The 27,170-nt window shown below is 44.7% G+C and overlaps 1 protein-coding gene and 1 long non-coding RNA gene across 2 annotated transcripts; both read left to right on the forward strand.

Annotated features, from left to right (window-relative positions):
- The first annotated feature begins 117 nt into the window (after window positions 1-117).
- On the forward strand, window positions 118-6,063 carry LOC132388945 (NACHT, LRR and PYD domains-containing protein 3-like). The gene is made up of 5 exons (XM_059961358.1): window positions 118-1,304; window positions 3,144-3,230; window positions 3,392-3,562; window positions 3,716-3,883; window positions 4,048-6,063. The coding sequence occupies exons 1-5, from the start codon at window positions 436-438 to the stop codon at window positions 4,133-4,135; spliced, it is 1,383 nt and encodes a 460-aa protein (XP_059817341.1). The 5' UTR covers window positions 118-435; the 3' UTR covers window positions 4,136-6,063.
- Window positions 6,064-13,999: 7,936 nt separating this feature from the next.
- LOC132388938 (uncharacterized) lies at window positions 14,000-21,087 on the forward strand. Its single transcript, XR_009510371.1, has 3 exons — window positions 14,000-14,395; window positions 16,331-16,493; window positions 19,697-21,087. It is a non-coding gene; the product is annotated as an uncharacterized LOC132388938 (long non-coding RNA).
- The last annotated feature ends 6,083 nt before the right edge of the window (window positions 21,088-27,170 follow it).

The following is a 27,170-nucleotide window of genomic DNA, read 5'->3' on the forward strand; positions in this document are numbered from 1 at the left end:
AGAATAAACCTGACAGAACTCATTCTGGATCAGTATCCTTACTTTGCAAATATCCTGAGAGAGGTCTGGAAGAACCCAGAGGGATTGCTGTTTATATTCCATGGTTTGGATGAATTCAATGACGCAATTGATTTTGCTGACAGTCGGAGAGATACAGAAACTTGGTCCACATACACAGATCCTGAATTCAAGTGCAAGGTGTCTGATATTGTGTACAGTTTAATCCAGGGCAAGCTGCTCCCAGGGTGTTCAGTGCTGGTGACCACCCGCCCCACTGCGTTACATTTATTGAAAAAGACTGAGATCAGTGTCAGGGCTGAAATCCTGGGATTTTCTGGTGAGGAACGGAAGAAATATTTCTTCAGGTATTTTGAAGATCAGACGGTGGCAGCAGCTGTTTTCAGACATGTGAAGGAGAACGAGATCCTGTACAGCATGAGCTACAACCCCTCCTACTGCTCGATCCTTGCTCTGGCACTGGGCCCCTTCTTCACACCAAATGTCAGGGACCCGCAGCGAGTGCCCAAGACCATCACCCAACTGTACTCCTACTATATTTACAACATCCTGAAAAACCACAGCCGTGAGATTGAGAACCCCCGTGATATGTTACTCAGGGTTGGTCAGATGGCCTTCAGAGGAGTGTCCGAGAAGAAGATTGTGCTTACAGATGGGGATTTGATCAACTACAATCTGCAGCCTTCCCAGTTCCTGTCCGGGTTCCTGATGGAGCTTTTGGAGAGAGAGGATTCTGCCCGGAATGTGGTGTACACATTCCCACACCTCACCATCCAAGAGTTTGTAGCTGCAGTCGCACAATTCCTGAATCCACATCCCGGGGATATCTTGAAATTCCTCACTGGAGCCCACAATACCACAGATGGGCGATTTGAAGTATTTCTCCGTTTTGTTGCTGGACTCTCCAACCCAAAGACAGCTCGGGGCCTGGAGGAGTTTCTGGGTCCATTTCCTCATCAAACAACCTGCCGGGTGATTGACTGGGTGAAGGAGGAGGTTATACGCCAGATAAATATCTCTGCTGGTGAAGATGATACAAGGAACCTCCTGAACACATTGCACTACCTGTTTGAGTCTCAGAATACTGGACTGGCTCGAGGCACACTGGGATCTGTGGAAAAACTTTCATTCAGTGAAATGCCACTGTCCCCGATTGACTGCGGGATCCTGTCTCATGTCATCGGATTCTGTGATACAATAAAACACCTCTGTTTTTGGAACTGCCGTATTCAGTTTGAAGGAATACAGCGGCTGGGATCCGGGCTACACAAGTGCCAGGAGTTGAGGTAACCAGATTTCTCTCTCACTCTGAAATGTGAAACTGTTCCATTGTGTTGTTTCAATGCGAAGGAAATTGGGTAAAATCGGAGTAAATCAGATTGCGAAAAATTGTGACAAATGACCAGGGGACCGGTCAGTAATTCCACAGGGACGAGGGTTCTGTGGTTCTTTCTGATGGGATTTGGAGACTCCCATCAGATCATGAACAACAGCCATTCGTTTAGTTGTAGTAAATCACAGGATTGGCCATGTTTCTCGCTCCCTGTGACACGTCCATTGACATTATTCCTTCTCAATGTTAATGACAACTAGACCAACACAAACTGTAAGCGGGTGTGTAGGAACTTCCCATCATTTTCCCATTGACATGAGAGTGTAAGCTGTCTTTCCCAGTGAGAGCTTTAGAAATGCGGCTGTGAGTTTGTCCTCCTCTGCCCTTCCCTGTGACAGACTATCTCCATCTCTCCACCTGTGTGACTTTTCTCAATCGCCAGTACCCAGGCACTATGTGGGCATCTTTTCTCCCGATTGTGGACCTCAGTTTAGACCAACCTCTCCCATGGATCTATGTCTGCATCAGCTCCTCTTGTAGGAGCATCTTTTCTCAACACTATACTCCTGTGGGATCTCTGTGCACACTTCCATTCCCACTGTTGGACCTCTCTGCGGAAGTCTCATTCCTACTGTGCGTTCATTTCTCCCCATCCTTCTGTCGGGTCTCTCTTCCCCACTCCATTTCCCCCATGGGGGCTTCTCTTCCCACAGCCTGTGGAATCTCTCTTCCACATCCCCATTCCTGCTGTGGGTTCTCTCTTCCCAGTCCTCCTTCCCCCTATGAGATCTCTCTTCCCCACCCCTTTCCTGTTGTCAGCTCTCTTCCCCGTCCTCCTCCCCTTGTGATATCTCTAATCTCCACCCCCATTACCCTTGTGGGAACTCTTCTCGAATCCCCTTCCTCCGGTGGGATCTCAATTCCCTCTCGCCATTCGTTCTTTTGGATCTGTCTTCCCCATCTCGTTCCTCCAGTGGGATCTTTATTCCCTAACTCCTTCTTCCTGTCGGGATCACTTCCCCACCCCCTTTCCTCTGTCGGCTTCTCCCTTGCTCATTCCATTCATCCTGTGGGGATCACTTCCCCATCCCCCTTCCTCTGTCGGGTTCTCCCTTGCTCATTCCATTCCTCCTGTCGGGATCACTTCCCCATCCCCTGTCGGGTTCTCCCTTGCTCATTCCCTTCCTCCTGTGAGGTTCTCTCTTGCCCATCCCCATCTCTCCAAAAGGAATCTCTCTTCCGCATTCCGCTTTCTCCTCTGGAGTCCTTCTACCCCATTTCCATTCCTGCTATGTGGAATCACTCTTCCCCACACCCTTCATCCTGTGGGATCTCTCTTCCCCATCTCCCTTCTTCCTCTCAGAATCACTTTTCCTCATTCCCCATCGCCCTGTGGGGATCCCTGTTCCTTGTTCCCCTTCCTCCTGTGGGGATCATTTTTCCCATCACTTTTCCTGTGTTGCGGGTCTCTGCGCGCATCTCCCATGGAGATTTTCCCACCCACAATTCTTCCTTTCAGTGGGACGATCTCTCACCCTTCAACCCTGCCCCTTCCTACATTCTCACATCAGGAACACTATTCTAACTGTTGGGGAACGAGACAGAATATGGGAAATTACAGTCACATTGACAGTAAATTACTGACATTCAGTAGTGAAATTTGACAGTGGTGGGAATCCCAATCAGTGATATACTGAAGCATTTCATTTTTCCAGAAATATCCGAATGACAGATATTCCCTCATACCCATGGTTTCAATCTATTTGTTCATTAGTTTTCTCTTTGTGTTTAGACTTGGGAGTAATGACCTGGGAGATTCAGGAGTGAAACTGGTGTCTGCGGCTCTGAGGAACCCAGAGTGTAAAATACAGAAACTGCGGTAAGTACCAGACTGTTGGAGATTGTGTTTACAGTTACTGGGTGTCAGAAATTGAACATCAAGCTGATAAGTAATTGTGTTACTGATAAACACTTGGAATTTCTGATGTCTCCTGTCTGTGTGTCCTTCACTCTCACTCTCTCTCTCTCTCTCAACCCCAGGCTGAACGATGTTGGCCTCACAGGTTCTGGTGCCGAGGATCTCGCCTCCACTCTCAGTGCAAACCGTACACTTACAGAGCTGAACCTGAGTGTTAATAAACTGGAAGATTCAGGAGTGAAACTGGTGTCTGCGGCTCTGAGGAACCCGGAGTGTAAAATACAGAAACTGTGGTAAGTACCAGACTGTGAGAGTTTGTTTACAGTCACTGCGTGTCTGACCTTTTACATTGATATGATCAATAATTTTGTTACAGATAAACACTAGGGATTTGTATTGACTCCTGTCTCTCTGTGTCCTTCACCCTCACTCTCTCTCATCTCCAGGCTGTGGAAAGTTGGTCTCACGGATTCTGGTGCCGAGGATCTTGTCTCGGCTCTCAGTACAAACCAATCACTGACGGAGCTGGACCTGAGATTAAACTCGCTAACGGACCGATCTGTCCCTGCTCTCCGTCGCCTGATACTGTCCGTCCAAAGTCTGGCCTATATTGAGTGAGTATTCTTGTCAATGCTCAGTGTGATAAAATATCAGTGGATCCGCGGGTTCACCGGTGATATTTGTTTGTCAGCGTTGTTGAAATATTAACCCCAATCCCCTGTTACACTCACTGTTGTATCATTTGTTTATTTCCTCTGTATTCTTCCCTCTGTTTCAGGCTGTGGAGAAATCACTTCAGTGAGACTAGGGAGATGGAACTGAGATCTCTGCAGGAAGTCAGACCCGGACTGACAGTGAACCTGTGAACATCTGAATGAGTGAACATCCCCGCTCAAGGGATGGGGACATTTTGGTCGATTCCTCACCATCCCCTTTAATGACAACACTCCGGGTTTAATTCCCAATGGTTCTAACGGGTCACGTTTCCAACCAAGCACTCTGTGATGTCGGAGGTGTTTCCGCAGGCATGTAATTTCCCTTTGTGACCAGCGGCGCTATTTCTGCTGGATGTCCCGGTCTGAGAGTTCATTTAAGTGAGACCTTGGGGAAATACACAGATAGAAGAGGCGGGGCTCAGTCTGGGACACCGGTGTCTGGGGTGGGATTATCCTGAGAGAGAACACTATTGCTCACTATGCTGAGGAAAATACATTTAGGAGTCTGTCCGAAATTAGGATGTTAAATGAGTAAGTACCTTGGTAGCGACCCTGGAACTGCAGCGATCTCGGACACTGTCCTGAAATGTGATTTTATAACCATCGGTTTCCTGAAGCGGAGTGATAGTGAGAAACGGGACTGATGATTCAATCTGTTTACTCGTTGTTACTGGTGTGTGACTCTCAGTTAATTGTGTGTGACTCTGAGTGAATCAGGAATAGCTTATTTATTTCCGCAAGTTAGCAGGTTACACGTTGTTTAATTTACATTTACATTTGTCATGTGTGTTGGCGCGTGGCCTAGTGGACAAGGCATCGGACTAGCAACCTGAAGGTCACTGTTTCGAGCCTGAGCTGAGGCAGCGAGTTGGTGTCCTTGAGCAACGCACTAAACACATTGCTCTGTGGCACCGGGGCCTAGTGCTCGTCCCTTGGACAACATCGGTGGCGTGGAGAGGGGACAGCTTGCAGCCTGGGCAACTGCTGGTCTCCCATCAAAAAACCCTGGAAATGAAACCTTCCAAGGCGCAAATCCATGGTCTCATGAGACTAATGGATGACTATTATTATGATGAAATCAATAAGCTGCTGTAACTTGATTTGTGTTGGACTTGATTTGAGTTTGTTCGGGAACCCTATCACACACAGCGAACCAGAGCTTCTCGCAGAGGCACAGCTGAGGGAGAGGAAAGTTTGTTACCCTGGATCCCGTAACCCCCACAGCACCCACGCTGATCCCGCGCTTTTCTCGCTCCTGCCCCCCACACTTTCATTGTTCCCGCCCCCACTCTTTCCTCGCTCTCGCTACCGACCTTTCTTCCCGTCCGCCCCGCGCTCCCAAACTCTGTCCACGTCTGAACCAAAACACAGCCTAAAACCCTGTTTTTTTCTGCCATCCCTTTGCCTATCTGATAGTCCCTTAAATGTCTTGAATGTATCTGCCTCAATCACCACGCTCCGCAGTGCTTCCAGACATATGCCTCTTTTTGTATAAATAAAATAAACCCCGAAACCTTTTCCAACACCCTAACCTTGCCTATCTTAACATTTCTTAAAGGTTTCCAATGAATCTGCCTCTATCACCACCCCACGCAATATAGCCCACACACCAGCAGTCTGTAAAAAATGTAAACCCTGCACCTCATATATCCTTTGGAATTACCCCCATCTCACCTTTAAAATGAGTCCTCTGTGATTTGACATTTCAACCTCAGGGAAAATACTGTCTGTCTGGTATATCTATGTCTCTCATAAATTGTATAAAATTCAGCAGATCTACTCTTAGCCTCTCCCGCTCCTGAAACGACAACCCCAGTTTGTCAAAACTCTCAGTATAGTGCATGCTTTCTAATCCAGGAGGCATCCTGGTTAGCGCCGGCTGTATCCTCCGCAAAGCCTCAATGTCTTTCCGCTGATGGGGCCACCAGAGTTCATTACAGACTATCCAGAGTTTTGTAAACTCTCCATGGTAGCATCTTCCTTGAAAATCAACTAGCCCTTATCTCATTAAGTAGCCTCATGTGCAGCACCTTGTCAAACACCCTCTGGAAAAACAAGTAAACCATATCCACTGACTCTCCTTTGTTGATGCTGATTGTTATATTCTCAAAAATTTGCAACAGGTTTCCCATTAAGGAACCTATGCAGACTTTGCCCTAATTTTTCATGTATCCGGACATCTCATCCTCCAACAGTTTCCTAACCATGAAGTAAGACTAATTGGCCTACAATTTCCTATTGTTGCCTCCCTCCTTTCTCAAGAAGTGGCGTGACATGTGCAATTTCCAATCCACAGGAACCATTTCAGATTCAAGCAGTTCACCAAGGACACCAATAATGCCTCTGCGATCTCTTTAGCTACTTTTTCAGAAATCTGGTGTGTAGTAGAGACTGTGTTGACTGGCTGCGTCACGGCTTGCTACGGAAACAGCAAAGGAATTGAAACGAAAATCCTACAAGAAGTAATGGATTCGGCACAGTGGTTCATGGGTAAAATACGCCAAACTATTGAGTACCCCTGAGAGATTGGGGCTGAGAGAAACAGGCCAGTTTATAGATATAGCTCTGAGAGAGTGAAAGTGAGAGACACAGGCCAGTGTGTGAATATGAACCTGAGAGAGTAGACAGAGAGCCCTCCTTCTCCCTTCCCCATCCCACTTTCACTCTGCCTCCTCTTCTAGCTGCCTATCACCTCTCTCATGATTCTGCCTTCTTCTACTACCCAGTGCTTTCCCCTTACATTCCTTCTTCACCTCTTCTGCCTATCACCTTCCTGCTTCCCCTCCCCCACCTCTTGATCTTTCCTCTGATTGGCTTTTCACCTGGCACCTTCCACCCTCCCCGGCATTCTTTATAGGGCCCCTGCCCCCTTGTTCTTCAGTCTTGATGAATGGTCTCGGCCCGAAACGTTGACTGTTCATTTCAACGGATGCTGCCCAACCTGCTGAGTTCATCCAGCTTGTTTGTACGTGTTGAGTGTAAAATATGTCCCTGGGAGAGCAGGACTGAGAGACACTGGCCAGTTTATTTATATACTCCTCAGAGAGTGAGTCGGAGAGATACTGGTCGCTGTATGTATATACAGCGATAGTGAATAATAGTGAATGATCAGCCATGATCTCAGAATGGCGGTGCAGACTCGAGGGGCCGAATGGTCTACTTCTGCACCTATTGTCTATTGTCTATTGTATATATCACTGTGACAGAGGGAATGACTGAACAGAGACTGAGGACGAGCTTGCTCCCAGTGAGGTAAGGCTGGGTAAAGTCCTTTAATTAATCTAATTAGCTTAGAAGAAGGTAATGGAGGCAGCAGTTAGGGCAGTCGAGAGCTCCGTTTGCAGTATTTAGGAAGTCAGGGCGAGCTCAATTGTCCCTGATGACTACACATGTAAAAGGTGCATCCAGCTGCAGCTCCTGACAAACCACGTTAGGGAACTGGAGCTGGACCTGGATGAACTTCTGATCATTTGCCAGGCAGAGACAGTAATAGACAAGAGTTTCAGAGAGCTAGTCACCTCTAAAAGTCAGGAGGCAGGTAGCTGGATGACTCAGGACAGGGAAGGGGAATAGACAGGAAGAGCAGATCTCACCTGTGGCCGTTCTCATCAACAATAAGTGTACCGTTTTAGGATACTGTTGGTGGTGCCGACCTACCAGGGACAAGTTGTAGTGGCCGCGTTTCTGGCACCGAGACTAGACACTCAGCTCAGAAAGGAAGGAGGGAAAAGAGGAGAGCAGTAGTGATAGGGGATACGATAGTTAGGGGGACAGATAAGAGGTTCTGTGGGAGAGATCGAGAATCTCGGATGGTCTGTTGCCTCCCTGGTGTCAGGGTCCACGGTATCTCGGATCGAATTCTCAGTATTTTCAAGAGGGAGGGTGAGCAGCCGGATATTGTCCATGTAGGGACCAATGACGTGGATAGGAAGAAGGAGGAGGTCCTACAAAGAGAGTTTAGGGAGTTAGGTACAAATTTGAAGGACAGGACCTCCAGGGTTGCAATCTCAGGATTGCTCCCCGTGCCACGTGCTAGTGAGGCTAGAAATAGGAAGATAATGCAGCTAAATACGTGGCTAAGGAGATGGAGCAGGAGGGAGGGCTTAATGATTCTGGCCAATTGGGCTTCCTTCCAGGGAAGGTGGGACCTGTTCCGACGGGACGGTTTACACCTGAACTGGAAGGGGAATAACCTACCTGAACGGGTAGGTTAGCTAGTGCTGCTCTGGCGGTTTTTAAACTAGATTTGCAGGGGGAGGGGAACCAGAGTGTTAGAACAGATGGTGAGGTGGAGGAGGATAAAGTTTCTTGCGATAACTGCTTGTGTAGACAGAAATCAAAGGTTTGTATGTGATAAAAATGTTCTCAGGTGCCCAACTGGGGAAGAGGCGTCTGGCTTTCAAATAGAGAAAGATAGGAGACAGAGTGTGAGGGAGGATAGGTAGGTGATAGAGAAGGGACCGAAGGTTTGAGATGTATATTTTAACGCAAGGATCGTTATGTACAAAGCGGATGAGCTCACAGCGTGGATCAGTACTTGGAGATATGATGTGGTGGCCATTACAGAGACTTGGATGGCTCAGGGACAGGAATAGTTATTTCAAGTTTTTACATGCTTCAGGAAGGACAGGGAGGGAGGCAAAAGAGGTGGGGGTGTGGTACTGTTCATCAGAGATAGTGTCACGGCTGCAGGAAAGGTAGAAGTCATGAAGGGATTGTCTACGGAGTCTCTGTGGGTGGCGATTAGGAACAGGATGGGGTCAATTACTTTACTGGGTGTCCTGACAGGCCGCTCAATAGTAACAGGTATATAGAGGAGTAGATAGGGAAACACATCCTGGAAAGGTGTAATAATAACAGAATTGTCGTGTTGGGAGATTTTAATTTCACAAATATTAATTGGTATCTCCCTGCAGCAAAGGATATAGATGGGGTAGAGTTTATTAGGTGTGCTCAGGAAGGTTTCTTGACACAATATGTAGATAAGCCGACAAGAGGGGAGGCTGTACTTGATCTGCTATTGGGAAATAAACCTGGTCAACTGTCAGATCTCTCAGTGGGAGAGAATTTTGGAGATAGTGACCACAATTCTATCTCTTTTACCATCGCATTCGAGACGGATAGGAACAGGCAATTTAGGGAAACCTTTAATTGGAGTAAGGGGAACTATGAGGCTATCAGGCTGGAACTTGGAAGCATAAATTGGAAACAGATGTCCTCAGGGAAACATACCGAAGAAATGTAGAAAATGTTCAGGGGATATTTGCGTGGGGTTCTGAGTAGGTACGTTCCAATGAGACATGGAAAGGATGGGAGGGTACAAGATCCGTGGTGCACAAAGGCTGCTGTAAATCTAGTCAAGAAGAAAAGAAGAGCTTACGAAAGATTCAAAAAACGAGGTAATGATATGAATCTGGAAGATTATAAGACTGGCAGGAAGGAGCTTAAGAATGAAATCAGGAGAGCTAGAAGGGGCCATGAGAAGGCCTTGGCGGACAGGATTAAGGAAAACTCGAAAGCATTCTGCAAGTATGTGAAGAGCAAGAGGATAAGACGTGAGAGAATAGGACCAAACAAGTGTGACAATCGAAAAGTGCGTATGGAACCGGAGGAAATAGAGGAAGTATTTAATGAATCATTCACTTCAGTATTCGTGGCGGAAAAAGATCTTGGCGATTGTAGGGATGACTTGTAGTGGACTGAAAAGCTTGAGAATGTAGATATTAATAAAGAGCATGTGCTGGATCTTTTGGAAAGCATCAAGTTGGATAAGTCTCCGGAACATGATGGGATGTACCCCAGGCTACTGTTGGAAGCGAGGGAGGAGATTGCAGAGCCTCTGGCAATGATCTTTGCATCATCAATGAGGATGTGAGAGGTTTCGGAGGATTGGAGGGTTGCGAATGTTATTCAATTATTCAAGAAAGGGAGTAGTGATAGCCCAGGAAATTATAGGACGTCATGGGGTGGGTTGTCTACGGCGTCACTGTGGGTGGAAGTTAGGAACAGGAAGGGGATCAATAACTACTGGGTGTTTTTATATAGACCACCCAACGTTAACAGGGACATCAAGGAGCAGATAGGAAGACAGATTCTGGAAAGGAGTTTTGATAACAGGGTTGTTGAGGTGTCGGATTTTAATTTCCCAAATATTGATTGGCATCTCCTTAGAGTGAGGGGTTTAATGGGGTGGAATTTGTTAAGTGTGTTCAGGAAGGTTTCTTGACAAAATACGTAGATAAGCCTACAAGAGGAGAGGCTGTACTTGATTTGGTCTTGGGAAATAAACCTGGTCAACTGTCAGATCTCTCAGTGGGAGAGAATTTTGAAGATAGTGATCATAATTCTATCTCTTTTACCATAGCTTTGGAGAGAGATTGGAACAGACAAGTCAGAAAAGCGTTCAATTGGACTAAGGGGAATTATGAGGCTATCAGGCAGGAAAATTGGAAACAGATGTTCTCAAGGAAAAGTACGGAAGAAATGTGGCAAATGTTCAGGGAATATTTGTGGGAAGTTCTGCATAGGAACGTTACAATGAGACAGGGAAGTTATGGAACCGTGGAGCACAAAGAATGTAATAAACCTTGTCAAGATGAAAAGAAGAGCTCATGAAAGGTTCAGAGAGTTAGATAATGTTAGAGCTCTAGAAGATTATAAGGCTAACAGTACGCAGCTTAAGAAGGAAATTAGGAGAGCCAGAAGGGGTCATGAGAAGGCCTTGGCGGGCAGGATTAAGGAAAACCCCAAGGCATTCTACAAGTATGTGAAGAGCACGAGGATAAGACGTGAAAGAATAGGACCTATCAAATGTGACAGTGGGGAAGTGCTTATGGAACCGGAGGAGATAGCAGAGGTTCTAAATGAATACTTTACTTCAGTATTCAATATGGAAAAGGCTCTTCGTGATCATTCTGACGAGCTGCAGCAGACTGAACAGCTCGAGCATGTAGATATTAAGAAAGAGGATTTGCTGGAGCTTTTGGAAAACATCAACTTGGATAAGTCGCCGGGCCCGGATGGAAAGTACCCCAGGATGCTGTAAGAGGCGAGAGAGGAGATTGCTGAGCCTCTGGAGATGATCTTTGTATCATCAATGGGGACGGGAGAGGTTCCTGAGGATTGGAGAGTTGCGAATGTTGTTCCTTTATTAAAGACAGGGAGTAAAGATAGACCTGGAAATTATAGACCAGTGAGTCTTACCTCCGTGGTTGGTAAATTGATGGAGATGATCTTGAGAGACAGGATTTTTGAGCATTTGGAGAGGTATAATATGATCGGGAATAGTCAGCACGGCTTTGTCAAAAGCAGGTCGTGCCTTAGAAGCCTGATTGAATTTTTATGAGGATATGACTAAACATATTGATGAAAGAAGAGCAGTAGAAGTAGTGTATATGGATTTCAGCAAAGCATTTTATAAGGTACCCCATGCAAGACTTATCTAGAAAGTAAGGAGACATGGGATCCAGGGGGATATTGCTTTGTGGATCAAGAACTGGCTTGCCCATAAAAGGCAAAGTGTGGTTGTAGACGGGTCATATTTTGCATGGAAGTCGTTCATCAGTGGTGTGCCTCAGGGATCTGTTCTGGGACCCTTACTCATCGTGGTTTTTATAAATGACCTGGATGAGGAAGTGGAGGGATGGGTTAGTAAGTTTACTGATATCACTAAGGTTGTTGTTGTGGACAGTGTGAAGGGATGCCAGAGGTTATAGCAGGACATTGATAAGATGCAAAACTGGGCTGAGAAGTAGCAGATGGAATTAAATCCAGATAAATGTGAAGTGGTTCACTTTGGTCGGTCAAATATGATGGCAGAATATAGTATTAATGGTAATACTTCTGGCAGTGTGGAAGATCACAGGGATCTTGGGGTCCGAGTCCGAGTCCATAGGACGCTCAAAGCTGCACAGTTTGACTCAGTGGTTAAGAAGGTGTAAGGTGTATTAGCCTTAATCAGTCGTGGTATTGAATTTAGCAGCCGACAGGTAACATTGCAGCCATATAGGACCCTGTTCAGACCCCACTTGGAGTACTGTAAACACGAGGAGATCTGCTGATGCTGCAAATTCAAGCAACACACACAATAAGCAGGTAGAACGCAGCAGGCCGCGCAGCATCGACAGGAAGAAGCACAGTCGACGTTTCAGGCCGAGACCCTTCGTAAGGGCAATCTGAAAGAAGCAATAGTAAGATTTGAAAGTAGGAGGGGCAGGGGGAAATCCGAAATGCTAGAAGACAGGGGGGGAGGGGTGAAGCTAAGAACTGGAAAGGTGAGTGGGAAAAGGGATGCCGAGCTGGAGAAGGGAAAGGATCATGAGTCGAGGCCTAGGGAGAAAGAAAGGGGCAGCGGAGCACCAGAGGGAGATGGAGAACAAGCAGGGAGTGATTGTGAGAGGGGCAGAGAGCGAGAAGAAAAAGGGGCTGGAATAAATAAATAAATTTGGGATGGGGTAAGAAGGGGAGAAGGTGCATTAACGGAAGTTAGAGAAATCAATGTTAATGCCATCAGGTTGGAGGGTACCCAGACGGAATATAAGACTGTTTTTCCTCCAATCTGAGTGTGGCTTCATTTTAACAGTAGAGAAGGCCATGGACAGGCATATCAGAATGGGAATGGGACGTGGAATTAAAATGTGTGGTCACTGGGAAATCCTGCCTTCTCTGGCGGACAGACCGTAGGTGTTCCACGAAACGGTCTTCGAGTCTGCGTCGGGTCTCACCAATATATAAAAGGCCACACCGGGAGCACCGGACGCAGTAGACCACACCAGCCGACTCACAGGTGAAGGGCCGCCTCACCTGGAAGGACTGTCTGGGGCCCTAAATGGAGGCGAGGGAGGATGAGTAATTGGAGGTGTAGCAGTTGTTCCGTTTACAAGGATAAGTGCCAGGAGGGAGATTGGTGGGAAGGGATGGAGGGGGGGGGGGTCGACGAGTGGACCAGGGAGTCACGCAGGGAGCGATCCCTGCGAAAAGCGGAAATGGTGGGGGGGGGGAGGGAAGAATGTGCTTGGTAGTGGCTTCCCGTTGGAGGTGGCGGAAGTCACGGAGAACTATATGTTGGAACTGGAGGCTTGTGGGGTGGTAGGTAAGGACCGGGGGAACCCAATCCCGAGTGGGATGGCGGGTGGATGGGGTGAGGGCAGATGTGCCGGAAATGGGAGAGATGCGTTTGAGAGCAGAGTTGATGTTGGACGAAGGGAAGCCCCTTTATTTAAAAAAGGAAGACATCGTCCTGGAATGAAAAGCCTCATCCTGAGAGCAGATGCGGCGGAGACAGAGGAATTGTGAGAAGGGATAGCATTTTTGCAAGAGACAGGGTGGGAAGAGGAATAGTCCAGATAGCTGTGAGAGTCTGTAGGCTTATAGTAGATATCAGTAGATAGGCCGTCTCCAGAGATGGAGACAGAAAGATCATGAAAGGGACGGGAGGTGTCGGAAATGGACCAGGTAAATTTGAGGGCTGGGTGAAAGTTGGAGGCAATGTTAATGAAGTCAACGAGCTCAGCATGCGTGCATTTTGTCAACAGGGGGTTCTCCCTCACACAACATTTATTAGCTAAGTTTGTCTTACATTTCAGAAATTCTGCTGACAATTTTTCAATCCATTTCATGTCATTCACATATTCTGTGCGCTCCTGTATATCAGCTCCCCGCTTTCATTATGAATGGAAGGGAGAGGCAGGCAGAACAGAAGAAAACTGCAAAAGCAGTGTGTCAAAATGCGTCACACGCCTACGTTGGCAATCTTTTTAGTATTGACTGATCTTTGTCGGCATGCATAGTCTTTCGATCCCAGTTCCGAAAACCTCGCTATATCTCTAACGTCAGGTTTTGTTTTCAATGTGTACGGGCTGTTTCTAACGATCTGCCTCTCAGAGAACGCGGTGTCAATGCAATTCAATTAAAAGCAGGTTTTAGTCAAAATGTCCCTTGTTCACGAGTGGCAGACAATTGAAAACATTCAACATATTTTCTGCTCAATTCAAAGCTACGTTTTGAAAACTATCGCCCTGACTCTTCAAAGCCCAATAAAATACGAATATAAAGGGATTATCCTTGAACAGGAAGAACTTATAGACTGCGGTATCAATTAAATTGAGAGAAGTGCAGTGAATACTGAACTGGAGGCTGACCAACCTTTAATTGCTGCTTTTCAGGTCGGGGTGGAAGAAGCTGTTGGAATAACTGCGTTCCAGATTGAGATGGTCGGGATGCGTGAGTCAGAACTGCTGAGCCTGTGGAGAGAGTTGCAGGGGCCAGAGAAGAAACTGATATCTCGATTGCAGGAGGCTGAAGAGGCTGCAGGAGCAGTGCAGGCCACGTGTTTCCGTTTGGAGAAGATCAAACAGCAGCTACCGATCGCAGAAATGAGGAAGAATAAGGATTCTATGTGCTGGATGTGTGGTACATGCTGCCTTTTGCTGACTTTCCTTCGATTCAGTAAGAGACCTTTGGTCCCTCTCCCACTGAGTCAGGTGTAGCGGGGAGGGTTAGCAGTGTGCAGTGGGGGGCATGAGTGAGAGGTTGAGAGAGGAGTTGGTAGCGGGCCCGAGATATCCCCAGTTGTGACCGAGCCTGAAGGGTTTAGATAAGTGGACACGGAGGTCTTAGAGGGTTAGGAAACTCCCAGAGAAGTTGGCCTATGTAGCGCCTGAGGAACAGCGCGTGAGGTTTACTGTTTGGGAAGCAATGTCACTGTTTGTGCCTGGGCTAGGGTTTGTGTTGGCAGGAAGAGTGGGCGAGTTATTTAATAGTTATGAGTACATGACTTTTATTTGCTGAGGGGAGAGTGTAAAGGTTTTTTTTTCTTTTTCTTTGTTACTGCGTATGTTAATCAAAATGGTTTCTTTGTTTTGTTAAAAGTAGGAATGCTTCTTTATTGCGAGAGATTGCTGGAAGCTTGTTTGGGTTAAAATTTACTGATAACGAGAATTGTATTCCTTTGTAAACTAATTGGGATTAATGCTGCTCTTTCTTCTGAGTCTGTAAGCTATTGTTGACGGGCTTTTAGGTAGTCGGCGCGAGGGGGCGAGATAGAGAGGACGCGATGCTGTAAACGGGGCGAGGAACGGACCCCAAGCAGGGGTCCAAGGCCAGGGGGTACCCCGAGGAGAGCAGATGAAGCTAGATGTGCTTGGTTGACCACTTCGGATGGTCCTGAGCTGCGAGTCGAGGAGTTCGGAGGGGAGCGAATGGTGGCAAGACGACTTCAGTAATTGAGCTCCAAAGGTTGTGCACAAAGTGGTTTGGACTTTGTTAATTTTGGCGCCTTTTCGTTATTTTCTTTTCCTTCATATATACTGCATGGTTATTAATCAGTTATAGTAATCTTTATAAATTGTAATCATTTAATCGCATATGGTGTCCTGTTTGTTCTTTCGTGAAGCGGGGACATCAAACAGCATTCACACAAGCTGATTACCCAGTTTGGTGGGGCCGAAGGCTGCTACCCCTAGACGAGAACGAGCAGAGCGAGCCTAAGTCGACCCAGGGGGTTACAATTACATTTCCTGGCCTATATTTCCTGAAATGTAACTGATTTAACCTGGAAATGAAAATTAGTCGTCTGTGATAGTAGAACAGTAAATAAAGCACAACTATTCCCTGGTCATTATCCAGTTATCAATTTGTCTGTTATTCCTGGAAATGTGTTCAGTACAGTTGTTGCTAATGAAGTTCACAAGAATAATCTCCGGAATGATCAGCTTTATGTTTGAGGAGCATTTGGTGTTTCTGGACCTGTGCTCAATGGAATTCAGAGGGATGGTGGGGTGGTGGAGGGATGTATGCTTAAGTAAACCTACCGAATGCTGAAAAGCCTGGATACAGTGGACATGGAGAGGATGTTTCCATTAGACAGTGAGTCTATCATCTGACAGAACAGTCTCAGGATAAAGATGTTTCCCTATAAAACTGGTATGAGAAAGATTTTTTGGCCAAACTTTGTCTGATCTGTGGATTTGTTTTGCCGCAGAGGTTGGTTGAGGATGCCATTTGGGTATATTTATGACAGAAATTAATATATTCATGATTGGCGAGTAGCTCAGGATTACAGGAGGAAGGCAGGAATATGGTGTTGGAATGTAAATCAGCCATGGTTAAATGGTGGGGCAGACCAGATGGATCAAATCACCTAATTCTGTTCCTGACTGAATGATGGCTCCTCCTTATCCCATATCGTTTTCTGATGTGTGAGGGACAATAAAAGATTGTTTACTGCGATCATTATATCGACTTCAACTTTTAATTTTCAGTGAGTTTCGTTCTTAGTAACATTAAGCAGAAATGTTTGGTTCTCGTTTTTATTGTTAATGTGCTTTATTGTCTCTCTGGTTAAAGTTAGACCTGTGGTGAGAGGTTAATTGGAAGAAAAAAACCTAACTGGAAGCCAACCACGCCTGAAGACGAGGGAACAGCAACAAGTGAACCAGCCCGAGGACTGAAAGCATAAACTGGAGAGAACAACTCTGAATCAACTGACTCGGAGTTCTCATTGATTCAGGTAGGAGAAAGTTTGGTGAGTCTCATTTACTCAAACACTGGTCCTTTAGACATTACACACTTGTACAAGGGAAGGTAGGATTTAGTTGGAGTGGGACTGAATGTGCGGAGAAGAACCAGCTATGCCTCTGTCAGACCCAGTTGCAATCACTCCAGGTCTGGTAATGAGATTCCAGCAGTACAGCCCTTTAAAACCACTCCTATTCTGCGGAAGTCGAATCAGGATAAAGTCTCTCAGAGACCGTACGGTACAAACTCTTTATTCCAAGTACCCGGGGATACTTTATTCCAAGTACAGTCGATGACTGTTCCCGCCCAATCCACTAACTGACTAACAATTCAATAATTCCCCTTACACCACAGATATATCCGTTGAGATACTCCCCACACAATACAGGCTGGAGCCAAAGATATTTACTACATGACAGCCCCTGAAGACAAATTACAAAATAGTCATAATGGCTTACACACACAGAACAGTCTGACACTATCCTATCTCTGTGCATAAACACACAAGGAGATAATCATCCTGAAACCCTAGCCAGCCACCCTCAAGAAGAAATATGGCGCAGCATGGCTTAGTTTATCTGTTGATCATCAGCAGTTTCTTTCAGAAAAACAGGCTGTTATAGTTTAACGAAGTGTTAACCTTTTACATACTTTATCATTCCCTCCTTTAGATCATTACATGATCAACAAAGCAGTAATGTTTTACAGAGAAAGCAACCAAGTGCAGCATTGACTTCTCAGTGGGCAAAAACAGTGTACAACAGTAATTATAACAATGATATGTACAACTATTAGGCCATAATGCAATATCATGCCCCACATATTACCAAACAGGCCTTCGAAGTTCACCATTTCGGCCCTTCGGTGAAACCGTGAAAATCCTGCCCTACTTTCTTGATGCTGTCAATCTCCTCGGCATTGTGCATGGGGAGGGATGTAACGTTAGTAGACTCATCAGGGATACAGGTGCAGCATTCTGTGTCAATAATAGCACAGGTTCCCTCTTTCTCAGCTGGGATAGACTCTACAGCCGTACGATTCTGTACAACTGTTTGCCGGATTGCAATCATTTCAGTGGATATTTCTGTTACTTGGGCCTATGATTCTGTCAGGGCCCCTGCAATATTGTGGCCAGCTCCTCAAGTGCTTGTAGCCAAATTGATTCTCTCTCATGAATTCCTGGCTACTCCATAGGAGAGAAAAGCGATCATCCAAAATCGCTCAGTCTCAGTTATTCCTCTCGGCTTCTGGGCAACTGCGGTTCTGGCCAGGATGCATGTTTCCCAGTACAGGAAGCTCAGTTTGGTGGGGGCCTGAGATACCATACCTCAAAACACCGACAGCCACAGTCATCTCTGACTGGACCACAGTTTCTCACTCTCTTCCCCAGCTGTTATTTAAGGAAGCCCAGGCTGAGAGTTCCTCACTCTGGTTGAGCAGGATTACTGACATTGGAATCATAGTTTTACCATGCTGTGGAATTTCGACACAAACCCAGCAGGCACCTGGTTCTACCTGTTTGGCATAGGTGTGACAGAGAGACAGAAAGGTGTTAACATGGGGCCCCCCAGAAAGACATAAACACGAAGACATCTGTTACATTTTCGTAACGGTTTAAATGAACCAGCAACAATAGACCACACCTGGAGTGTGGTTTTGATGTTAAAACCACTGTCTTTATTCGTATCTACTTATAATATAAAAAAATAAGCAAAATAATCAAAAGCTAGAAGTGTTATGAGTACACATATGTGTAAATATAATTCCCAAACCACTGAGCTCAGGGAATACCAAGCTTAAAGTCTTGAGATGGTAAAGTATGAAAGTTCAGTTCATCCACGGAATCAATGACGAGGGAGAGATATTTTTAATCCAAGGTGAATGTCAAGAGAAGGCAATTACGTTGAATTCCACAAATTCCACAGTGGCAAAACAGGATAACAGTCGCTGTAGGTCTTTCCGTCGTTGTTCTAAATCCACATACGAATTATCTCCAAAAGAAGCTTATCACAGGAGTACTGTCTTCAGAAGGAACTACCACCCAAGCAAGGGTTAACACACAGGTATATTCCGCAAGGTACTCCCAATCCAGATCCAACACACAAAGTATTACCGACAGTGATTACCACAGAATATCCCTTCTCACAAGTGTTTACCACATAACACACTCGAATCCAGCTAAGGGTTAACAAAAGTGGTAGCCACGGGATACTCCAACAAAATCCCCAGATGGATTATACGAATTAACACCAACAGTGATTTGTCACAGGGGTACCTCTTCAAGTGAATTACCACACCAAGGCAAGGGTTAGCACAAGTGGTCCTCACAGGATACTCCCAAACCAACAGATCCACTCCATTGGATCAAACCAAATGACAATCACGCATTCGGTATACGCTGGATCAATAATCAACCCACCTTGTGGGCACAGGAGAGTGCAATCAATGACCCTTGGCCACTAGGCCATTTGTTTCAAAGCTTCCATCTTCTTTCTTTCTCTCTGGCTGACTGTGACTGTCCTTGCTTAAATAAAACAAACTGTGAGCTATGTAAACACAAGCTGCGAGCAAGTGTAAACACGCTGCACAGTCAAATAGTTCCGCCCCTCTCTCTCTCTCTCTCTCTCTCTCAGTAAGAATCAAACAGGAGCCGGGAAAGCCAGGCATGTATACAAAGGAATTTAGAAGGAGAATTTAGAATTTAGTATTTTCTCCCCTTCTTGCCATTTTAGTTATCTTCTGTTGCACTTTAAAAGTATCCCAATCCTCTCACCTCTCCTATCTTTGCTATGTTATACATCTTCTCTTTCATTTTTATACTGTCCTTGACATTTCTTGTCATCCACGGTCGGCCCCTACTCCCCTTAGCTGGCTTTTACCACTGAGATGGGTGGGACTAAAACCAGAGGCCATGGGTTAAGGGTGAAAGGTGAAATGTTAAGGGAAACATGAGGGGAAACTTCTTCACACCGACAGTCATCCGGGTGTGGGATGAGCAGCCAGCACAAGTGGTGCATGCGAGCATGTTTTCAACATTTAAGCGGTTCGTGTAGGTACCTGGATGGTAGGGGTGTGGGAAAGGGCAGTTTAATTAGTTCAGCACAAACCAGATGGCCCAAATGGCCTGTCTCTGTATTGTAATTTTCCACAAGAACCTGAAGTAACACTAATATTCACTGTAAGTCCTTTTAACAGCTGTGCAGTCCAACCATTCACCTCAGAAGGATTTTTTTATATGGCGTTAAAATTGTGGAACGTTAAGTTAATAATACGTAAAAGAAAATCCCAGATGCACGTCAAGAAAGACTATTTGTGTGAGACTGTTTCAGTTACTGTGGGGCCAGTCACCCATGCAGCTCAGCAGGAACAGGGAATCATACCAATGGAGAGAGTCAAACTGAGCCAAGGCACAGATTGGAGACGGCAGAAATGCCCCAGTCTTATTTAAGACAGGAAGATCATCAGGGAATTAATGGTCATTCCAGACACCAGCACTCTGCCCAGTCAGGAGATGATTTCTCTGTCCAACTCGGGTTCAACCTCATTGTAACAGTGAGGAACAGCCAGATCAAAAATTGGCGACTCAAGTAATCTCATCTGAAATGTTGTCCTACAGCCATTGATGGACGTTGTAAATCATTTTACAGGTTAAAAACGAGAAGGAATTTGTCTCCAGGAATCTCAAACACAGCCCGCCAGTTTTGCTGTCTCTGTCCAGATATTTAAGAAGTGGAGCGAGGGATTCAATCGACCATCCTTCCTGCTCAGACTGTGGGGAGGGATTTATTCGGTCATCCTTCCTGCTCAGAATGAGGGAAGAGATTCACTCGGTGATCCGACCTACAGAGACACCATCGAGTTCACACTGGGGAGAAGCCGTTCACCTGCTCAGTCTGTCGGAAGAGATACACTGATTCATCCAGTCTACAGAGACATCAGCGAGTTCACACTGGGGAGAAGCCATTCACTTGTTCAGAATGTGGGAAGCGATTCACTCAATCTTTCACCCTACGGATACATCAGCGTGTTCACAACGGGGAGAAGCCATTCACTTGCTCAGTCTGTGGGAAGGGATTCACTCAGTCATCCCACTTACAGAGTCACTTGCGAGTTCACACTGGGGAGAAGCCATTCACTTGCTCAGTCTGTGGGAAGAGATTCACTCAGTCATCCCACTCACAGAGTCACTTGCGAGTTCACACTGGGGAGAAGCCGTTCACCTGCTCAGAATGTGGGAAGGGATTCACTCAGTCATCCCACCTCTTGGCACACCAGTCAGTTCACAGTAGGGAGAGGCCATTGTTATGATTCCTTCGGTTTTGTTTGCTGTAGACTGTCATTTTAAGAGAGAGAGAGAGATTAAGAAGGAGAATCAGTCTGACTTGCAGCTTGTTTACATCGCGTGCAGCTTGTTTAGTTTTAACCGAGGACACAGACACTCAGAGTCAGACAGAGACGAAGGAGAAAAAATGGAAGGATCAAAACTAGGGAACTACTGACCAAGGGTCACTGATTGCAACTTTCCTATGCCCACAAGGATGGGTTAATTATCGATTCATCGTACATCGAATGTGAGGTTGTTACCTCTTTTGATCCATAGGAGTAGATCTGATTTGGGGTATCATGTGAAGACCACTGATGTGTTAACCCTTGCTTGGGTGTGGTGTGGTTATTCACTTGAAGACGATACCCCTTGTGACAAGACACTTTCGGTGATAATTCGTATGTGGTTTTGGAACGACGACGGATAAAACCTACAGCAAATGTTGTCTTGTTTTACCAGCATGGAACCTGTGGAATTCGACATAATTGCCTTCCCTTGACATTTATCCTGGATTTCAAATATCTCTCTCATCACCTATTCCGTGGATGAACTGAACTTTCATACTTTACCATCGCAAGACTCCAATGCTTGTTTCCCCCGAGCTCAATAGATTGGGAGTTTTATTTACACACATATATACACATAACACTGTTAGCTTTTGTTTGTCTTGTTTAAATTACTATTTTACGAGTAGATTCTAATAAAGATAGTTTTAACATCAAAATAGACTCCAGGTGTAGCCTATTGCTGCCGGTTCGTTTCTAAAGCATTACGATTCATAACAAAATTTGGGCCTGCGTCCGGGATATGAACAGATTTGGGGGTGTAGTCATTAATTATCGATTTCATCGGGGAAATTCCTTTTGATTTATTTGTGTGTGGAAAATCAGTAGCAATGGATGTTGATAGATGTCTGGAAGCGCTAGCCTCTGAGGCATGGGAGGACGCCAAAAGGATTGAGTTGTTGAGTACTGCTAAAAGGTTAAAAATTGCTAAGGTGAAATCAACAATGAGGAGGGCACAGAAGCAGAGGATAATAGCTGAAGATTATGTATCTGAGGGTTTGTTTAAAGTGGAGGAGTTGGAGGCGTTTCCTGGAAGTAAACCTCGTGAGCTTGTGCTCCAGTACAAGTGAGAAAAATTAAATGCGGAGGCTGCGGAAAGGCAGAGGCAGTTTGAGGCTAGAGAGGCAGAAAAACAGGGAGGAAGCAGAAAGGCAGAGGCTGTTCCAGCTGGAAAATATAGAGAGATTGCAGCAAAGGGGTCTTGCGTTAGGCTCTAGTGATAAGTTTAAGGCCAGTGGGGAAGTTAAATTGGTATCTGCATTTGACAAAGCAGAGGTTGATAAATACTTTCAGCATTTTGAGAAGGTTGTTCAAAGTTTAAAGTGGCCAAAAGAGGGTTGGCCTATTCTCTTACATAGTGTAATTAAGGGGAAGGCTCAGCAAGCCTATTGTGCTTTGACAGTTGAAGAAACAGCTGATTATGACATCGTGAAACAGGCTGTGCTCAAAGCTTACAAGTTGGTCTCAGAATCATACAGGCAAATGTTTAGAAATTTAAGGAAGTCTATGAATCAGACTTGTACGGAATGTGCTTATGGGAAGTATTTGTGTTATCATCGTTCATATTTTTATATGCGGTCAACGCTGGTGCACATATAAAAATATGAATGGTGATTTTGACAGCTTGAAAGAGTTGGTTTTAATTGAAGAATTTAGAGGGTGCGTGCCTGATGACATAAAGAGATATTTAGATGAATGGGATGCTGCCACTTTGCAGGAGTCTGCTAGATTAGCAGATCAGTTTGCTTTAACTCATAAGGTTAAGTTTAACTTGAATAAGAGTTTCCAAAAGAGTAGCAGGGATCTCCAGGGTAAACCCGAAATTAAAGCTGGGACTAGTAACAAGAGTAATGATGAAGGGATGCAGTTGAAGGAGAAATATTCCTGTCTTACTTGTTACTATTGTAAGAAAGCTGGTCATATGATGGCGAATTGTTGCCTCCTGGGGAAGAAAAAGGAAAAGGAGGCAGTCCCGAATGCCTGTGTTCAGTATGTTGAAGCACCAGTGAACCCACAGAGTTCTGAACATTCTATTGAGTCTTAGTTAAGGATTTGAGAGGTCTGAGCCAGTTAAGAAGAGATTTGATTATTTTATGTCAGATGGAATTGTATTATTAAAGGAAGGGTCAACCCCGGTACCACTGAAAATTGTTTAAGATACAGGGGCTTCTCAGTCACTTATATTTGACAGCATTCTAAAGTTTGGTGATGAGACAGAAAATGGTGAGGTAAATCTTATTAAAGGCATTGGGGGCGGTGTGGTTTCTGTACCATTGTACAAGGTAACTTTACAGTCAGGGTCGGTTTTGGGACCTGTTAAAATTGGATTGTGCTGCAGTTTACTGGTGAGAGATGTTACTTTGCTGTTAGGGAATGCCCTGGCAGATGGTAAAATTGTTCCTGCAGTGCAGTTGACAACTAAGCCGACCACTGACGACCCACAGATGGATTTTAACATTTATCCTTCCTGCGCAGTAACTCGAAGTATGGCTTAAAAGTCTGCCGACGCAGACGGTTCTGTGCTGCATGATTCTGATACCCATGATAGCCAAAATCGTCATTCAGTTTATGATGACTTGTCAGGGACTTTTCTGCCTTCATTGTTACAACAGGATTCAGGTAGTAAGTCTGATGAGAAAGATTTATCCCTGTCTAGGAAGGAGATTATAGCAGAAGAGAACCGAGACCTTGAGAATGAAGCTTTAAAAGAAACAGTTCTCTCAGATGATGAGATTAAGAAAGTGCCAGTAGGGTATTATCTCAAGGATGGAGTGTTAATGAGGAAGTGAGGGCCTCCTGCTATACCAGCGAGTGAGGAATGGACAATTGTTCACCGTTGTAGTTCCTAAAGTTTATAGTACTGAATTTTTAACTTTGGACCAAAGTATGCCCTTAGGTGGCCATTTTGGAGTGAAAATAACTGTAAACAGGTTTATGAAATAATTTTACTGGCCTAATTTGAGGAAAGATGTGACCTTTTGCAAACCTGTCACACTTGTCCAGTTGTGGGTAAACCCTACCAGGTCACCACAGTGGACCCACTGGGGTCTATACCTGCATTCTGTGAACCCTTCTCTAAAGTTATAGTGGATTGTGTTGGCCCATTGCCAAAGCCTAAAGCTGGCCATCAGAATCTGCTAACTATTATGTGTATTTCATCCAGATTCCCAGAGGCAATACCTCTCAGAAATATTGAAGCTAAAACTGTAGCGAAAGTTCTTACCAAGTTGTTTTTTTCACTTTTTCTGGATTGCCTAAAGAAATCCAGTCTGATCAAGAAAGTAATTTTACACCTGGATTATTTCAGTAGGTAGTTTATGAATGGGAACTGAACAAATAACATCATCTGCGTACCATCTGGAATCACAAGGGCTGTAGAAAGTTTTCATTCTACACTCAAAACAATGATTAAGACATACTGTGTTGAAAATGGAAAGACTGGGATGAAGGAATATATTTGCTTTTGTTCTCAGGAAGACCGTCAGCACAGGATCACTGGGCTTTAGTTCACTTGAACTTGTATTTGGTTGTAGACTGAGGGGACCTTTGACCTTGTTAAAGGAAGAGTGGATTGATGAGGATGTACATGTCAACTTGTTAGACTATGTTTCGAAGTTCAAAAAAAAACTACACCAAGCGTGTAGTCTAGTGAGACCAAACTTAAAGATTCTCAAAACAAAATGAAGTGCTTGTTTGACAAGCGGGCTTGCGAAAGAAAATACCAGGTGGGGAATATCTTATCTTATGTTATTTTATCTCAAATGTTGACGAATCCACTCCAGGTGAAACTCAATGGACCGTATGAAATAGACTCTCAAATTAATGTTGTGAATTATGTTATTAAAACACCCTACTGACGTAAACTAACACAGGTTGTACACATAAATATGATAAAGCCTTATTTTGACAAACAGGCACCATCTGTGAGTGTTGTTGTCAAAATATATGAAGCTAGTAACCCTGAGAATGAAACAATTTACTCGTCTGAGACTTTTCACAAGCCAAACGTGGTCCCAGTTAGGCTAATGAACTCGGTTGTTCTAGAAAACATTGATAACAAGTTGGCTCATCTGCAGCCAAAGCAACAACAATAGCTGAAGGAATTAATTCTGAAGTTTAAAGATTTATTTCCTGATGTTCCCAAGGAAACTACGATCCTAGTACATGATGTAGATATTGGTCAAGCTAAACCTATCAAACAACACCAATATCGTATGAAAGTAGAAATGTGTAAATTGGCTGAGCAAGAATTTGAAAATATGCTGGAAAATGGTATTATTAGTCCTTCAGCATCAGATTGGAGTCACCCCCCCGTTATTGTGCCCAGACCTGATGGTAGTGTTAGATTTTGCACTGATTATAGGAAGGTAAATGCAGCAACAAACCCGATGCCTATCCTGCACCTAGGGTGGATGATTGCATCGATAAAGTTGGAAAAGCTGAATTTCTTACAAAGAATGATCTGTTGAAAGAGTATTTGTGTGTTCCATTGATGGACAGAGGTAGAGAAATTTCTGCTTTTGTGACACCTTCTGGGTTGTATGAATACAACGTTTTGCTGTTTGGAATGAAAAGTGATCCAGGATCATTCCAGAGAACGTTTGAATCTGTAATTCGAGGGTTAGAACACACAGATGCCTATATTGATGACTTAGTCACATTTAAGAAAAACTTGGACAGATATATGGATGAGAGGGTCTTGGAGGGATAAGTCGCAGGTGCAGGTCAGTGGGACTAGGCAGAAAAATGTTTCGGCACAGCCAAGAAGGGCCAAAAGGCCTGTTTCTGTGCTGTAATCTTCTATGGTTCTTAGAGAAAGAGTTGTTGTCACTCATCTTGGCTTTGCGGCATTTCGATGTTGATGTTTGTCCTGAGAGGAAACCTCTTGTAGTTTATACAGATCATAATTTCTTGGTGTTTTTGAATAAGGTAAAGGACAAAAACAGAAGAATGTTATACTAGCATCTGATTTTGCAAGAATATGATATTGTGATAACGCATATAAAATTCATGGATAATATTATTGCCGATTGTCTTTCCAGATGCTAAGCTTACAGTTTTAATAGTGAAGCAGAATCTGGTATCTGTAAACGCTGCTGCAATGTGTTACATGATAACCGTATGTGTATTGTTTTATATACTGTAGTTCGAGGTAAAAATTTTGCTCTTTGAGATCAAAAAAAAAATTTTGGTGAGAGGGGAAGTGTTATGAATCCCTCGGTTTCATTTGCTGTGGACTGTCACTTTAAGAGAGTGCCTGAGTGAGGTGGGGACTAACAATGACGTCAGCCGCTGACTTTCTCAGCTCACTTTTGATTTTTACAGAGAGAGAGCTCAAGGAGGCGGGACAGTCTGACTTGCAGCTTGTTTACATGACTTCCAGTTTGTTTCATTTTTAGCGAGGACACAGACACTCACAGTCAGAAGGACGCAAAGAAAGAGAACAAAAAGATTTAGACAAGGAAGCTAGTGGCCAAGGGTCACTGTTTGGAACTCTCCTGAGCCCACAAGGGTGGTTTGATTATCGATCCAGTGCACTTCGAATGTGCGCCTGTCACCTCGAATAATCCACAGGAGTGGATTTTGTTTTGGGGAGTCCTGTGGAGACCACTTATGTGTTAACCCTTGCCTGGGTATGTGCTGTGGCGATTCACTTGAAGACGATATCCCCGTGACAATTCACTTTTGGTAATAATTTGTATGTGGATTTGGAACGACGATGGATAAAATCTATGGTGACTGTTAACTCATTTTAACCACCGTGGAACCTGTGGAATTCAACATCATTGCCTTCTCTCTGCATTTACCCTGGATTACAAATCTCTCTCTCACATCCCTTATTCCAGGAATGAACTAAACATTCATACTTAACCATCTCAAAACTCTAAGCCCAGTTCTCCACCTCCATCCCCCCCCCCCCCCCCCCCCAACACCAAGCTCAATAGTTTGGGAGTTATAGCTATACATAACACTGTTAACTTTGGTTTATCTTGCTTAAGTTACTAGATTATAAGAAGATACTAATAAAGATAGTGGTTTTAACATCAAAACCAGACTCCAGGTGCAGTCTATTGCTGCTGGTTCGTTTCTGAAGTGTTACGGTTTGGAACAAAATGCTAGAATCTTTCCTGTCAAACCCTATGATCATAACTTATAACTGTTACCCCACCAGGTGCTGCATTCAATTAAACCTCTTGTCGTTCTAGCGAACAAAAACTGATTATTGGAGAACTCAGTGAGATAGAAGGTGCAAGATAATACTTCATAATGAAGTCAATTG

Source organism: Hypanus sabinus, unplaced genomic scaffold (genome assembly GCF_030144855.1).
Source record: "Hypanus sabinus isolate sHypSab1 unplaced genomic scaffold, sHypSab1.hap1 scaffold_440, whole genome shotgun sequence".
NCBI lineage: Eukaryota > Metazoa > Chordata > Chondrichthyes > Myliobatiformes > Dasyatidae > Hypanus > Hypanus sabinus.